Genomic DNA, 17,268 nt, shown 5'->3' with positions numbered 1-17,268 from the left:
AACCCAAACCGAAACCTCTAATTTAGTAAAGCACCCCCCCCCCCCCCTTGTAATTTGCTAAACCCAGCGGCAAAACCCCCAAAAACCGCTTTATCCTCTCCAGATCTCTTTCTCTTTCTATATACACTGAATATTCCTTCGTTCAAATTTATGAGAGCTTTCATATTCATACTGAATTGAAAAATTATCCTTTTTTTCGTTCCATTTTTGATTTCTGGTTCAGTATTTCATCGGTTCAGTGATCTGTGAAGTTTAGCAGCTTTTATGATAATCTGAATTCTGGATAACTCTATTTGGTCTTTTTCTGCTCTGGGTTGTTTTCTACTTTTCAATTTTGTTCATTGGGTTGAAAAAATCTGTTTTTTTTCGTTTTTTGGGTCCGCATTTGATTGGTTCAGTAATCAGTGATCTGTGAAGTTCAGTTTCTATGCTAATCTGAATTCTGGGTAACTTGACTGTTTTTTTTTTCTGCTCTAGGGTTTTTCGTTTTCAATTTCTGTTCATAGACTTTGAAAAATTCTCTGTATTTTCGTTTTCTAGTTCCGCATTTGATTGGTTCAGTGATATGTGAAGTTCAGGTTCTATGTTAATTTGAATTCTGGGTAATTCGATTGGTCTTTTTCTGCTCTAGGTTTTTTTACCTTTTCAATTTTTGTTCATAGGGTTGAAAAAATTTCTCCCTTTTACCTTTTCTGGTTCGGCATTTGATTGGTTCAGTGATCTGTGAAGTTCAGCTTCTATGCTAATTTGAATTCTGGGTAACTCGACTGGTCTTTTTCGCATTTTTTCTATTCAATTTATGTTCATAGAGTTGAAAAATTCTCTGTATTTTTCTTTTCTGGTTCCGCATTTGATTGGTTCAGTGATCTGTGAAATTGAGTGTCTACTCTAATCTGAATTTTGGTTTCTCGTGGGGTTTTCCATTTCAATTTTTGTTCCTTCATAGTTAAAAATTTCTCATTTTTTTGTTTTCTGGTTCAGCATTTGATCGGTTCAGTGATCTGTGAAGTTTAGCTTTTATGCTAATTTGAATTCTGGTAACTCGACTGGCCTTTTTCATTTGATTGTTCTGGTTCTGCATTTCATCAGTTCAACAAACAACATACTCAGTGAAATCCCACAAATGGTTTGTATTTCAATTGTTCAATGATGTGTAAAGTTTATCTTTTATGCTGATCTGAAGTTTGGTAACTCAGACTGGTATTCTTTTTGGTTTGGGTTGTTTCCTTTTCTCGTCAGTGTGATGGTGAGTTCCGAGAGCTTAAGTGAGTCTGCTGCACCACCACCAATGAAATATGGTGTCACAAAGCCATTATCTCTTGCTGGGCCGACTGAGGCAGATCTTCAAAGAAATGCTGAACTAGAAAAGGTAGTTCTTTTTTTTTTTCCTTATATATTTTGTTCTAGGATTGTCAGAGTTGATTTCACTCGAATCATGAATATGTATTGACTTTTGGGTTTTATGGTGATGGGATAGTTTTTGAGGGAATCAGTATTGTATGACAGTGAGGAAGAGACTGCAAGGAGAGAAGAAGTACTGCGGCGACTTGATGAGGTAACTGAACCACATTAATTACTTTAACAATTTGGATTAGTTATGACTTATGAGAGAATATATGTATTATTTTATGCAAGTATTAGTTATGTAGAGATTAGTTATTCATGTATTAGTTATGCGGGTTTCTAAATTGTCAACCAAACGTCGTATTAATTCTATACCAAAAATAACTTATTTTATATCTACCTTTCATACGTCCACAACAACAACATACCTAGTGAAATCCCACTAAATGGGGTCTGGAGAGCAGACCTTATCACTACAATGAAGAAAACAGAACATTTAATAAGAAAACATGTGGCTATAGATAACAAAAGCAAGAACTACAAGTGTATGACTAGTACTACGACAGGCACTAACAAGTCTAAACCCTCGCAAGGAAAAACAACACTCTACCCCTATTAACCTTCTACCTGAATAGCGACCTCCACTCCTTCCTATCTAGAGTTATACGTCATAGTTCGTACAAGTTATATGGAAAATAATACATGGATAATTTGTTTTTTTTTCCAGCTACCAGACGACCCCTTTATGTTTACATGAAGTTGATGAAATATGCTTTATTGTTTGCCATAATTGTCATAATAGGAAAAAACTTTTCAGTTTATGCATTGGATTTGCTGGTTATTTTGGTATTTAGCTCCTTGCAATAATTCCTCTTGTATTAACCTACCATTTGCATATTGAATTCCTTTCATATGTCCATAATATCCAACTAATAGTGTTGGATTCTCATAAGGTGATCTATCCATGGAAGTGTAGTGAAAGAAGTTGTAATGACCAGTCACTATTCTGTTGTAGATTGTAAAACAATGGGTGAAACAATTGACTCGCCAGAGAGGCTACCCAGATCAAATGGTTGAGGATGCAAATGCTATCATAGTCACCTTTGGCTCTTATCGTCTAGGGGTAAGTAAACGTTTCAGCGTTTATGGAATTTACTTGTAGTTAGTTCTTCCGGAAGCAGCTTAATAGAATCCCCTTCTCTGGATGTTAATTATGCTTCAAATCTTCACCTGTAAGATTAACATGCCCTCTACTTGGTTTATGTTCCTAGCTTTCTTCTGATTGGAGGTTAGAAATGCTATGCATTATATGGGCCGTTTTATGTGAAGTTCAACTTAATAAAATTTTGGACGGCACCTTTAGAAACTGAGTAACAACACTAGTCTAGGACTTCCAATTTATTCCTGTTTTGCAATTAGTCTCTAAGTGATCTCATGCTGCTCCATTTTCTGTGCTGCAAGTTTAACCTTGGTTAATAACCAATGGACTTAGATTTGTGCAATATCTCACGGGATTGTTAAGTAGGTGAACTATTTTGTCCTAGAACGGAGGCAGTGCTTTTATTTGGGTCTACTTAAGGTGATGAAGGAATTCCATGAGGTTGTAGTTCTTGTAATTTAGTTTTACAAAGGTACGGAAATCCATGAAAAACCTGAAACAAAGTTTGAACAGGATGCGTCTTCATTCTGCAGATGGTAAATGTGTTCAGTACTGGAAAAAACAACATACACCGAGCTATTTGGGATTAGTAATACGAATCCTCACTATCCATGGTTATGTCTATCTCAGTCTAATATTCAGCAATTTAGATTCTTAAACAGTAGAAGTTCTCAACATTTTGTACTGACATACAAATCTCTAACAACATTAAACACATCTCCAACGGAAGTATTGGATATGCGGAAAGGGTCAGATTTTCCCATGTACTCTTCAAAAAAGGTTATATTTATACTTTTTGATATATTTCCCGTACCGTCCAACTTTGAGCACATATAAGCCCTTGACCATTAAATCCCTTTGTTCCCAACTTTATTTCCTACATGGCGTCCACATGAATTTTTATTCCCCCAACTTAAATCTGGTTCACATGTAAGTTACTTTAGAATCTGAATGGTCCCTTCGTTCACTATCTTGAGGTTCTGGCTCAACAAATGCATAAGTTGGTATTATACTCCTTGCAGGTTCATGGACCAGGAGCTGATGTTGACACATTGTGTGTTGGTCCCTCCTATGTCAATCGAGAAGTGAGTACAACCCACTGGTCACATTTTTTGTTGTTTGGTTCAGTGAACATGACATAATTTGATTAAAATTGTTCCTTTTTGTGTTTACCCCAATCTTTTTTTTTTTTTTTTGATTACTATGCAGGAAGATTTCTTTATCCTTCTTCATGATATTTTAGCTGAAATGGAAGAAGTTCGTGAACTTCAACCAGTTCCCGATGCTCATGTCCCTGTTATGAAATTCAAATTTCAAGGGATATCAATTGATCTTCTTTATGCAAGTATAACTCTCTTGGTTATTCCTGAAGTAAGTTGGTATTAAGTTTTCATGAATCGTTCTTTATTTGTGTAGTTTCCTTTTTCTTTTTATTTCCCTTTTGAAACTTGTGGTATGTCAAGGATTTCATGGATGTTGTTTGTTAAGGCTGGTACTTGAAGAGTTGGTCTATGTGGATTCGTTCATTCAATGGAGAATACAACAACTTTTCATTTATTATGTGTATTTCGACTGTGTTCCACCTTTTCTTGCGAGCTTTGAATATGAAACATGTGGTTCTTGAATATTATTATTCAGGCTTCGATTATATTGTTATGCTGAATTGAATTCAACTCCAACTTGTAATTTTGATTTGACAATAGGATTTGGATATCTCAGACCAATCTATACTCTATAATGTGGATGGACCAACTGTTCGAAGTCTGAATGGTTGCCGAGTTGCTGATCAAATACTGAAACTAGTTCCCAATGCTAAGGTAACCATCAGTGTTCCTCCTTCCCTTAAATGATTGATCCTTTCCATGTTTACTTAAAACTTTTGCAGCACTTCCGCACAACTCTTAGATGTCTGAAGTTCTGGGCCAAAAGACGTGGTGTTTATTCCAATGTGAGTTCTTAGTCCCTCGAACCATCTCAGTGGTCTCTCTCTCTAGTCATTCCTCTTGTTTGGTCATAATCTTTACCATTAATTTGACATGACGGTGTCATTCTTTAGAAATATCCCAATCTGATCATGATTTTCTGGTTTGCCTCTTCTGTGCTTCTTATTCAGGTTACTGGATTTCTTGGTGGGGTGAATTGGGCTCTTTTGGTTGCTCGCATTTGCCAGTTTTACCCAAATGCAATCCCTAGTATGCTTGTTTCTAGGTTCTTCCGTGTTTATACACAATGGCGTTGGCCAAATCCTGTGATGTTATGCCCAATAGAAGAGGATGAACTTGGGTTTCTTGTTTGGGATCCGCGCAAGAATCCTAAAGACAGAACTCATCATATGCCAATCATCACTCCTGCCTACCCTTGCATGAACTCTAGCTATAACGTCTCACCAAGCACTCTTCGAGTAATGATGGACCAATTTCAGATTGGTAACAAGATTTGTGAGGTAAGCTATAAAGGTTCAGTGTTCTTTCTTTCCCCTTCTTCTTGTAACAAATTTTAGTAAGTAGTGCTGATGTTTTTAGTTTATTCTTTTGTCCAGGATGTGGAGTTGAATAAAGCACAGTGGCCTGCTCTTTTTGAGCATTATTTTTTCTTTGAGGCGTACAAAAACTATCTCCAGGTTGAAATCGTAGCAGCAGATAATGATGATTTGCTAGCTTGGAAAGGATGGGTGGAATCACGGCTTCGACAACTCACGCTAAAGGTGAAAGTTGGTAGATTTTTTAGTTAACTCAGGTTGATGAGAATTGTTAGCACAGAAAGATAAAGTCCAGGAGGGAAAGATCTAATTTCCTTGTCATTTTCAAAAATCCTTTTTCTTCTTATTCTAGTGATGTAATGTGTAGTTTTCGGTTGATGCTTTGCAGATAGAGCGGGACACCAATGGGACGTTGCAGTGCCATCCTTATCCTAATGAATTTGTGGACATGTCGAAGCCATGCCCTCATTGTGCTTTTTTCATGGGTTTGCAGAGGCAAAAGGGTGTCAAAGTACAAGAAGGTCAACAGTTTGATATTCGTGGAACAGTCGATGAGTTTAAGCAAGATGTAAGCATGTACTCTTATTGGAGACCGGGCATGGATATTTATGTCTCGCATGTTCCTAGGAGGGAAATTCCTGCTTATGTCTTTCCTGATGGGTGTAAGAGACCACGTCAATCTAGAAATACAACTCAGCATACTCCCGAGAAAGATGCCAAAGGTTGCATGTCTTCTGAAGAAAAGCGTTCAAAGAGGAAGCAGGAAACCCATACAGTTGATGTACAGTCCGACAAACTGCCGAAACGTGCTTCTATTAGTCCTCAAGATATAGGATCTGTGTCTCCTGCAAGTGTTTCTAGTCGGTCAGGCGGATCATCACAGATAATCACTCCTGAGGAGTCACTCCACGAGGTGAAGACTGCTGGCCTTCAAAACCGAAGTTCTGATGATAAATCAACAGAGGATACTGGGGAGCAGAAACCATGCATTTCTGAGTGAAATGAAAATTCCAGCCTGATAGTTTAGACATCATCACATCAAGGAACTTTTTGGGAGTTATAAAAGAAGGTTTTCTTGACCAGTGCAACATAACATTCTTCTGTAGCCAGGAGGCGCTTAGTACTTGTGAACAATGTTCTAGAGGTGCCCCAGCTTTGCAGGCTATGCAGGATGACAAAAAGGTGGATGATGATGAGCAGCTCGATGGACCAGGTATACGAACTTGAGGTGGGTGGATGGTGTGAAGGAGTTGAAATGTGCTCGCATCAAATTCCAAAATTCAAAACCTCTTTGAGGAGTCTGAGTTTTTGACTCACGAATAGTGGCCGATGGCAGTGAGAGACTGGAAGCTTTGAGTCGTTGCAGGATGATACAAGACTAAATTTCAGTTGTGTGGGACGGATGTCGAAGTGATAATCGGATAGTGCATGAACTACACTACAAATCCAGCAGCAGGGGTTAAAGGCAGCACAACTTCATCAAATTAGCAAAATCAAGATTTTCCCCAGACAACAAAAAATCAACAGCAAGAGAGAGTAGAACTAGAATGCAGCACCAGAGTCCAGCAGCATAGCTATTGAGGTGACAGAAGTTTCAAAATTTGAAAGAGAGAGAGAACATGGATGGTGAAAAGACTGAATTTGTAAAAAGCCATATTAGCACTTTGTTAAAAGACTGAAGTTTATTAAGCTTCTGCTTTTGAATATGAAAACTATTTGATTTGTTTCTCCAAGAATATTGGAGCAACTATTGTCAGATCCTCTAAAAATGCACGCTTCAACCTATGCTGCATTGGTCCTCCAGAAATGTCGTAGCACAGCTATAACGACATAAAAATCTTACACAGATGCGACAACATTATTGACTGGAGGATCTAATGTAAGTATTGCGAGAATCCGAGCAACATAAGCTTCAACATCTCTGATAAACTGATATTTGTAAGAGCTTCACCTCAACACAGATAAACAAAAGACCAATAAATTATAACTTATATGAGGGTTTAAAAACAACGTTCACTATTCTGTATACAACACCAGGAAGAAAAATCATGTAATAGTGATATAATTACAAGGTAAGTATGTTATTTACAAAATGACTCACTTACCAAATAAATTCCAGTTACAATATTGTTATCTAAAAGGTTACAAGAAATTATACATAAACACATCATAATGAACTACTGGTCACATTCATGACTAGATAACTACTGTCTATAGATGATTAATTAACACCAGAGTCGTATTGTTTTCTCTCTTCTTGAATAGACTGAAAAATCCGAGCAGCAGATTCTGTGGCAGACCTTGCATTACGAGGTACGACTTTGATGACTCGAGCATGATGACTAGGAACTTGAGGTTGGGAGCTTATATCCGGGTTCTTGGTAGCTGGAGAAGTTGGGAATAGAGGAAGAACATTTCTTCGCTCTGTGGCGTTATCCACAATTATTTTGTTAGCTGTTCCACTTGGACTGCTTGCAGTGCTGGCCTGCATCTCAGCATCTCTATAGGAATGAGATTTCACATCTGTCCCATTCTTATTGCTTGGCATGTTACTTGAGTTCTGACGTTGAACAGAAAAATTAGCTCCTCCTCCTGATAACTGACCTTGTAAACCTTGAGCAACGAACTGACTTGATTGATCGACAGGTGAAGATGAGATTGCTGGATTAATGGCTGGCATGCCATACGAAGGAAAGTAGTTGTGACCAGCTGGAGGTGCAAAAGGCATTCTGACTCCTTGATACTGATGATGAGAAGCTGGAATTCCATAAGATGGAGCTGCATGGTTTCCGATTATCGGAGTCGATCCTGGGGGTCCATAACCTCCACAGATTGAACTTGTGACTCCGGGTCCAGGATATGGCTTGTATACTAGTCCTTCGGAAGGAGTCATGACTGGGATCAACCATTGGTGCCCTGAGGGTTGATTGAAGCTCCAAGGACCCATGGTGGAGTCATTTGTTATTAGGTGACCTGGAAACAAACTGTAGCTTGAAGGCTGGCTATTATTTTGCACAGAAGAGAAGGATGCCTTTCCCACTGTGTTTTCAGCCGAACATTCCATACTAAAGTTAGGTTTCTCAAAATCCTTCCTCTGCTTTGAAACATTGTGACCATCTCTAACAATATACTCCAACGGAAGTCTTTTAGCAGATGAATCCTTCACAGGTTTGCCTACTGTATTTTCCGCAGAACATTCCATCCTAGTGTTTGGCTTCTCAAAATTCTTCCTCTGCTTCGAAACATTGTGACCATCTCTGACAATATACTCCAACGGAAGCTTTTTAGCAGATGAATCCTTTACAGCTTTGCTTAAATAAGCACTATCTTCAAGCATGCTTTGTGAACTAGCTATGAGTCTCTGGACCTGTTATAGTTACACAAAAGCTTCAGCAGAATTACTTAATTCAATAAGAAAAAAAGTAAATGTAAATTGTGTTTTTCTGATATGTAAGTTTATTAGTTCAAAAGGCACAGCACCCAAGATAGTGCTAAAAATGTTTACATCATAGGACTAGACTGACTCCTCTTGTCTCTGTAATGAATCAATCCAGTCCAACATGACATCTATATTGTCTACAGTACAAAATTGCATTCTGATACTATGAGAAATTTAGCCTCTACAACTACCTCACCTTTATTAGACGATGCAACTCAAAAACTTGAACCGCAAACGCTCTTTGCTGGCTGTTCCAGGACAACAGGGAAAACGTCAAACAACCAATTAACAAATAGAAAGAAGTTAGCCCTTTCAAGTGCATTGAGAAAAAAATTATCAATTAAAAATGAAAAAGAAAAAGACTAGTGCACTGCTGAAAACAATTTTAAAGAGAGAATACCACTAAGTTAATCTAGAGACGAGACAACAACAAATACTGATGAAAGAAAGGGGATGGATATCCTCACCCATCTGAAAAGTAGTCAGTTCCATCAAGACGCTTGAACAAACGAGAACCTAAAACAGCAATAGACAACCAACCGGGTGATAAAAAATTCTAGAGCTTCAGAAGACAAGGCCATATTTAAAGCCTCCCGTTTTTCTACGGATTTCACACACACAACATCTCTTCTATATCATAATCAAAAAATATAAGGCTGTCAACATGATGACCTTTCCTACAGCACTAATATGTGGTGGAGACAGCTTCCATCACAGCATAACCCATTTATGTAGTTCTAGGATGCACCTTGAAATTAGAGCTTTAGAAGTCATTAAAATGCATCAGTATGCTAGCACCAGATTTTGCCTCTCGAACTAATTTTGTTCATGTGAACTTATTAAAACAGAGGGGATCACCAGCCCAAGCAAGGAAAACCGATTTTGCCTCTCTCCTTGTTTTCCTGTTAATTTTATTCAATATTTATGTTTCTTTATACACATGTATCTACTGGACTGATTTTCTCCTTCAATTTCTTTCCTTGAATATCTTTTTCTTTCACACAACAATAGAGACATATGGAAAAAGAAATATGTCGAGCTCTAGTAGTGAATTAGCAAAACAAATATATGAGTTCTAACGAAGAGACTAGGGAACTGCCTTTTCAGAAACTTCATAAGAATCTAAGCTTTAAGTTGTTATAGCCCATCCAGGGTTTGATGCACAAGGAAATTAACTCTTCTTTAGAAAAATTGGTATGTTCCCCTAAATCACATAAGAACAAGCTAAAAGAGTCGTAACAGAGCTTCCATAATCCAGAGACAAAAACCGGTAATTTGAATAACCAAAGACATTGTAAGGTCATACTTCATTGAATAAATTATAAATTATTCTTACTATCAAGGCAAAATGGCCATGAGGATACTGAAGTTATCCAATATTCATTCAGTAAGATAATGCAAAGAACATATATTTATCTTGATGATGAAGAATTTTGTCGAGTAGCAACACAAGATGGATTTGATATTCGTTTAATGTGTTGATTACTAAAGGAAAAACCGATTTTTTGCTCAATTGAAATGTGATCCTAAAATGGTATAAATACTTTTCAATTATTTCAGTTAAGTTTTGTTTCTAGTTTCCTCAATAGTGATCTGGATGTAGTCACTTACTTTGTGTTTCTTTAAATTTTATAATGTAGCTTTAATTGTTTTTCTTGGCTTACAAACATCTATTTTGATTGAATTTAACACATTGACATTGAAACTGAGGCGAAATTTATATATTTCTAATTGAGCTTGAATTCCAATTCCATTGTAAGGGCGAGGCGATGGGAATGTCAAATTTGATTGAGCTTATTCAATCTTGCAAGAGAGAGAACAAGAAATGATTTGAAAAGAAAAAAATTAATGTCTTCTTGATTTCTCGAAGACACTTATTTTGGATCAATTCTTTTGAGCTAAAAGGTCATTTATAATGGACAAGAGGAGGTAGTATTCAAAAGGGTCATCATCCCATTCAAAGGTGTTGAGACCTTTCACACTCCATCCACTTGCACCAAGTCAGCAACCACTTGGTCTAAATTGTTAAAGACCCCCGGCAGAGACAAACAAAAACCAATAAATATCCTAATATAAGGTGAGAAAGCTCTAATTGAATAAAGACCATTAGCATTACAAAAACAAATGATGAAGTAGACTACAATTTTTTTAAAAATTAAACTATTTATGTGGGGGAGTTTCATGTTGTAGCAAAGCTCATGTCACTCAACTAAACATGCCACTCAAACTGCACCCAGTGGCAAGACTAGATCATGACATCGAAAGATTATCAAGATGCATTATCTGACAAGGTCCTTCTTATAAAACATATTGCAGTTCAAATGTCAAATTTAAGTAGGAACAGATGTCTAACAAGTGATAAATATCCTTCGGGATCATTCTGAATAACAAGTGACCTAACTGATAAAGTAGGCAGATATTTCAAGAGAACATGTAATACATTCACAGAACAGATAATGTTGTTACAGCATGCAAAATTACTCCAGGAGAACGTACCTCATTTACATAAAATACCATGAGGATACACATAGAGGTCAACTGGTCACTTTCTCTATAAATGATGATCTGAGTAGCACTTGGAAGTACACCATCAGTTAAGTGGAAATCAAGTTTAAAACAAAAGCCAACATACAAGATCATCCACCCAACTACCAAAGAGTTGGCAGACTCATATTTCACATATGATGATAAAATTCAAATGTCAAGCTCAAATACTTATCATGCACCAAGCCAATACAAAACAGTTGAACTTACTTGGCAATAGCTCTTCTGGCGTTCCAGAAATGTTTTTGACCTATTATCCCAACAACATCGTCAGGAGATATGTACATTCCAGATATAGATTCCACCATGGAAGTCTCTGATAAGTCGTCACCCTGGTCCACAATTTTTGTTTGTAATGATTCAGATGCCTTGTCTTCCTTTGATTCCTTATCATTACTGTGATTATTATTAGGACTTATCTGCTCTTTTGATGCAACATCCTTCACAAGAAGAGAAGAATCACCATTATCAACAACCCTAACAGGTTCAGATAGCATGGTGCCACCAACTTGAGAATCAACTCTGCATTCCGGTCGTAGGAGATCATTCTTACAAAATATGCCAAAAGTATTATCAGGGTCATCTCTCGGTTCATATTGCAATTGTACATCAGCTTTCTTCAGAACATCATCTAGCTTATCCATTGATGGAATTGAGGTAGAGTTGCACGAAATCTTTCTGCCTACGGCGATCTGTTTGGAGTTCTCGTCATTCAAGTCTTTTCTAGAATGCCCCGAAAGTACTGCAGTAGAGGCAGAGAGCTTTCTACCATCCAGAGTACTATAAAGCTTTCCATCTCCTTGGCCCGCCTTGGATTTAACAAATACAGGAACACTGAAGTCATCCTCTTCTGTTTTCTTGTTAGACTCAACTGGCAGCAAAGGAGTTTTTGAATTTGAACTGCAGGAATGTGGATTTTCAGTAGGATGTCTTGATGGAGGAAGTTGTACTGAGAAAAAATCATCATTTTCACGTCCATTCCCCTGCACAATTTAATTGCTTAAATCAGTCAGGTCATACATTCAAGCATCTACAAGATTCATAATCAGCATGCACAAAAAATATAAATTAAATCCGGAGTGAAACAGATAACATCATGAAACCTCTAAACTGCATAAAGATTAAAGGTAATACCAGCTTACATTAAGAACACATTTTGATGTAACAGTCCATTTGCTACTAGTACATTATCTTTAGTTTCCAAGAAAAAGATCAGAAAAAAGAAAGCAAGGAAATGACAAAACCATTTACTTAATTGAATGAGGTAATTCAAATTCTCATCAACAGACCTTTAAGAGAAGGATAATCACATAAATTAGTTAATAACATCCTGCTGGAACATTAAGGTGAAGAACTTAAGAATTTTGAGGTAATACTTAACTTCCTCATTGTTATGCAAAGCATGCCAATGGAAGTGGTGTCTAGCCACCCCAACCTTTTTCCCAATAAAACAAAACAAAGGAGGTTAGCGAACGGTGTGCATATCATCTAGTGATTATCTCAATAATGCTGGCACACAATAGTCGATCTAGATGATTTTAAACAATATCACAAAGTTAAGACAATTGATTCTGTTACAATTCTTCAGCAACTCATTGCAATTTAACCCAATTCCTGTGAGAAAAACAACCATCCTATCCTATAAGAGTGTTTTTTTTGGGTAAAAACAAAACTAAGAATTCAAAAAGGATAAAAATGAACTCTTTTATCTTAAACAGGTCTAACAACAGACTTAAAATCAAAAGCTACCAATCATAACAGTAAACCATAACATTCAAAGCTAATGTCCAACTCTATTGGCCAAATTAATGAATCAGCTCACATATGTTACTCATGTACACTCAGCAAAAAGGAATATCATACATTCAAAGCTAATTCCAACTCTATTGGCCAAATTAATGAATCAGCTCACATATGTTACTCATGTACACTCAGCAAAAAGGAATATCATACATTCAAAGCTAATTCCAACTCTATTGGCCAAATTAATGAATCAGCTCACATATATTACTTATATACACTCAGCAAAAGGGATAAATTTCAGTTTGAATACCTGGATATTTGCATTGTTAGGATTATTCGAAATCCCATGTTTGAATCTCTGAGAAGGAATACTGAGCTGCTCATAAAGAGCCATTTTGTTTCTTGGAGGTGCTCTTGGACCTCCCTTTTCTGTATCATTAACATGAAGCCTTGGAAACATAGGTCCCATTAACTTCTCTTCACCCTTTCCTCTCTTCATTTCTTCCCCCTAATAGCTTCTCAACAGGTTCACCCAATCTCCAACATTCATTAATTCAATCCAAAAAAAGGAAACTTTACCATACATTCAAGTTCCAAAATTCAAAGAAATCCGTCCAATTACATCAAATTTCTGCCCTTTTCAACAAAATCAATCAAAATTGAAGAAAACCAAGCAAAACCCACCAGAAAAAACAAGAATTCTACCGACCCAGAAACCCAAAACAGATTCTTTACATAGAAATCAAGAGATTTCTGAAGCACACAGAAGCAAAAAAGATGTATACTTTCTCAAAATTACTATTGTATTTTTCTGTGATCAGGTAAGAGGGCTTGTTGGTGAGAACAATAATATCAGGGAAGAGATAACAGTGAAGAAAAAAACAAGAAGTAATTGGAAAAGTCGGCAAAAGATCAAACGACTGTGTGAAAATGGAAGGGGCAAAAAAGTGCAAAATTGGAGGACCCAATATTTCTTGGATAGAACAGAGAGAAATGGAGAACATCCAATAAGGAGTATTTATTTAGTAGGATTATTAAAATATTCAGTTGAGATTACTCCCGATAATTTAGTTTGTTTGTCCTATTTTGATTTTGTAAGATTGTGTCTTTCATCTCTTTCGCTATCGGAATGTCTATGGTATCGATTCATATTTAGTTACTCGAATCTCATGTAGAGGCACTTACTTTAGTCATCTTGACAAAAAATTCTTTAAAATTGAGAACCTAGGAGTTTTTAAGATTTTCAATTGTTATATTTCTCAAAACGATACTTTATTCCATTCTTTTCATTTATATTTTAAGCGCAATTAATATAATATACTTCTTCAATTATTTTAAGGCGGATCAATCTTGAGAAGACCATTTGTTTATTCTTCAGTAGCTCATATAAATCTGCTTAGTGACAAAGCATATATCTTCACTTGTCATTGCAAACTTTGTCATCAGAAGTGTTGTTCTAATTTACGTGACATTGTTGAAAAATTATATAAGTTTCATTACCCTTGAACTTTGTAAAGTGGTCAAAAAATCTGTTTAAAAACTTCACAAATTTGTGCATATTTCATTTTTCTCAATCACTCATTCACTAAATGAATCATCGCTATATTAATTGATTCTCTCTACTCAAAAAAAATCATTCAAAAATCATTGCTATTACTTCACCATTTCACATCAACGACACTTACGAAAGAACACACAAGTTTGACACAAAATCATCTCATTCAAATAGTCTTTATCACACCTTCATCTTTATCGCTTTGCCCCTTAACCATTATAACCCACCCTTAACTGTCATAATATCATTGCCAATGATTTAGAAGCTAAATATTGAAAAAAGAGTCTTTGGCACTATGATGTTGTTGTAAAACTTGGAGTTTGCTACTAATGATCTCAAAAGGATTGGTGATAGGATTGTGTTAATTGAGTTTTTTCGACAAATATGAAAATTTAAGTTAATGGTAATTGAATTTTATTCAAGATAATTTATGATTCGTAGGTATCTAATCTAAATTTGAAAGATAAATACATTATCGTTAAAAAATTTAAGTGTTGAAGAGGATGATAATACTATCACAAGCAGTGGCTGAGCCACCTTACAATTAGGGGTTCATCCGAACCCCCTTCGACGGAATATTATATGATTTATACATGGTTAAAATAATTTTTTAGATATATAGAGTAGATGTCGAACTCTCTTCGACTACTTTATATGTCTATTTTTTCAGATTTTGAACCCTTTATTGAAAATCCTGACCCCGTCACTGATCACAACAACAATGAAGCTTTTTTTCAAAGTCCAAGGACAAATTTAAGCTTTTCTCCTTGTTAAGAAAAAATGTCATAACTTAGATTAGTCCCATAAGATAGAAATATATTTGACACAATTATTAAAGAATTACATATTTGGACCCTTCCCCAAAAGTTTAATAACTAATTTAAATATTTCCCCATTAATCAATCAACTAACATGACATCATTTAGTGCATATTTACATACATCAGTCCAAACTTTGAACTTTCTTGTGAATACAAGATGTTTGAGTAGACATTATTGTAAAAGACAAAAAAAGGCCACAATAAAAATGTATTTGATATAATAAACTATCTTGATTGTTTTAGGGTAGATTAATCTTGAGAAGAGCATTTTGCTTACTCTTTTGTAATTCAAATGAATTTGGTGATAGACGAAGTATATATCTTCACTTGTTATTGCAAATTTTGTCATTAAAAGCGTTGTTTCAATTCACGTGATATTATTGAAAAATTATGTAAGCTCTTGCTCTTAAACTTTGTAAAATGATCAAACCATGTGTTTATAAACTTTACAAATTTGATATTTCATTTTTCATTTTTCTCAATCACCCATCTACTAAATGAATCAGAACTATAATTTTTTCCGCTCTTAAAAAGTTATTCGAATTGTTGCTGATCCACCATTTCACATCAACGACACTTACAAAAGAACACACAAGTTTTGTACATAACCACCTCATTCAAATAGGCTCTTTCACGTTTTTATCTTTACCGTTTTGCCCCTCACCTACTATATAACCCACCCTTAACTACCATAACATTATTGCGAATAAATTAGAAGCTAAATGTTGAATAAGAAGTCTTTGGCATTATGAGGTTGTTCTGAAGCTTTGAGTTTGCTATTAATGATCTCAGAAGGATTAGTTATAGAATTGTGTTAATTGATTTTCGGAAAATGTAAAAATTTAAGTCAGTGTTAATTAAGTTTTATTTAAGATGATTTGAAATTTGCGGATAACTTATCTAAATTTGAAAGATAGATACACTATCATTAGAAATTTTAAGTATTGAAGAGGAAAACATTGTTGCTATAGAAAGAGAATGAGGCCTTCAAAATCCAAAACAAATCTAAACTATTTCGCAAGGTTCAAAGGTAATTTAAGCATTTTTTATATATATAAAATAATCACGATTTGAATCAATATTGTAACAATAAGAATATATTTAACACAATTATTAATGAATAACATATTCTAACCATTTCTCAAAATTAATTAATCAATTCACATGACTATCATTTATTACATATTTTACATACTACGAACTTGTACTATACATTAGTCCAAACTTTGAACTTTCTTGTAAAAAACAAAATGTTCGAGTAGTCATTATATTATCAAAAAAGAACCACAATAATTTGAAGTTAACAAAAACGTGATTTGTACATAGTCGAAGATGCCAAATTCTACCCCAAATGTGCAGAGTTCCGCAAGCCAAGGTGGTATGCTCATCACCATTATTTTGTGATTACGATGACAAAGTCAGATATTTCACAAAAAAACATAAAATTTGATATATGTAACAATATAAAATAAGTAATTTCTTTTTTCATCTTTGATATTCGATATTTATATTAAAATTTGACTGAATTTAAATTTATATTAGAAAGTCTTCGTATAGGGTATGTTACTGACAAAAATGAATGATTGCCTTACCACCTTATCATGACCCTTATTCGTTTAGACTCTTAATTAGTTTTAGGGGTCATTTTGTTCAAGACATTTGATGAGTTATCCCAATTTAAATTTTGAAATTAAATTATTTCATATTTGGTTGAAGATAATAACTAAAATTAGTACTAAAATAAGGACTATATTTCAGATAAAATTTTCACATAAATGTTGAAGTAAGTTATCTAAATTATAATCCTAATTTTAGTGTAAGAATTATAATCATATAATACTTCAATTACAAACTTGTAATAAAAATTATGAAAATCTACCAAATCAATCGAACTTAAACAACTTGAACCAATTACTTATAACTTTCGAGGTATTTTTATACCACACAAAAAAATAAAACAACTTATTGTTTTGTAAAAAAGTTGAATTGAGTTGAATAAATTTATTAGAGTTATGTTTAAATCTTCATTTTCACAATTTTTATTAAATTTAACACACTTAATTTGTAAAATATCAATAAAGGCTAAACATATTCACTTTTAACAAATTCAAAATACACATTAAAAATATTAAATATATAATTAAAAGATTATTTTTTTAAATATATACATGTGAGACAAGTTTTA

The 17,268-nt window shown here is 34.9% G+C and overlaps 2 protein-coding genes across 7 annotated transcripts in view; one reads left to right on the top strand and one right to left on the bottom strand.

Annotated features, from left to right (window-relative positions):
* LOC102597372 (nuclear poly(A) polymerase 4) overlaps positions 1 to 6,651 on the top strand; it is a 21,585-nt gene extending 14,934 nt beyond the window's left edge. The window contains exons 1-12 of one of the 6 annotated variants that reach the window (XM_015306582.1): positions 59 to 446; positions 982 to 1,126; positions 1,240 to 1,369; positions 1,478 to 1,555; positions 2,360 to 2,467; positions 3,526 to 3,588; positions 3,713 to 3,874; positions 4,207 to 4,320; positions 4,389 to 4,451; positions 4,617 to 4,946; positions 5,043 to 5,207; positions 5,371 to 6,651. In XM_015306582.1, the coding sequence (XP_015162068.1) occupies positions 1,244 to 1,369; positions 1,478 to 1,555; positions 2,360 to 2,467; positions 3,526 to 3,588; positions 3,713 to 3,874; positions 4,207 to 4,320; positions 4,389 to 4,451; positions 4,617 to 4,946; positions 5,043 to 5,207; positions 5,371 to 5,982 (1,821 nt within the window). In that variant the 5' untranslated portion in view covers positions 59 to 446; positions 982 to 1,126; positions 1,240 to 1,243 and the 3' untranslated portion in view covers positions 5,983 to 6,651. The other 5 variants (XM_015306584.1, XM_006342449.2, XM_015306585.1 and 2 more) reach the window with 5 other exon arrangements.
* Positions 6,652 to 7,018: 367 nt separating this feature from the next.
* On the bottom strand, positions 7,019 to 13,697 carry LOC102597046 (protein EARLY FLOWERING 3). The gene is made up of 4 exons (XM_006342448.2): positions 13,019 to 13,697; positions 11,176 to 11,948; positions 8,618 to 8,669; positions 7,019 to 8,349 (listed from the first exon to the last, which is right to left on the bottom strand). Exons 1-4 carry the CDS (start codon positions 13,205 to 13,207, stop codon positions 7,204 to 7,206), a joined length of 2,160 nt encoding a protein of 719 aa, XP_006342510.1. The 5' UTR covers positions 13,208 to 13,697; the 3' UTR covers positions 7,019 to 7,203.
* Positions 13,698 to 17,268: the final 3,571 nt, after the last annotated feature.

Source organism: Solanum tuberosum, unplaced genomic scaffold (genome assembly GCF_000226075.1).
Source record: "Solanum tuberosum cultivar DM 1-3 516 R44 unplaced genomic scaffold, SolTub_3.0 scf00034, whole genome shotgun sequence".
In the NCBI taxonomy this organism is placed as follows: domain Eukaryota; kingdom Viridiplantae; phylum Streptophyta; class Magnoliopsida; order Solanales; family Solanaceae; genus Solanum; species Solanum tuberosum.
Note: the sequence above shows the minus strand (reverse complement) of the source record. Positions and strands in the feature narration are given on the sequence as shown.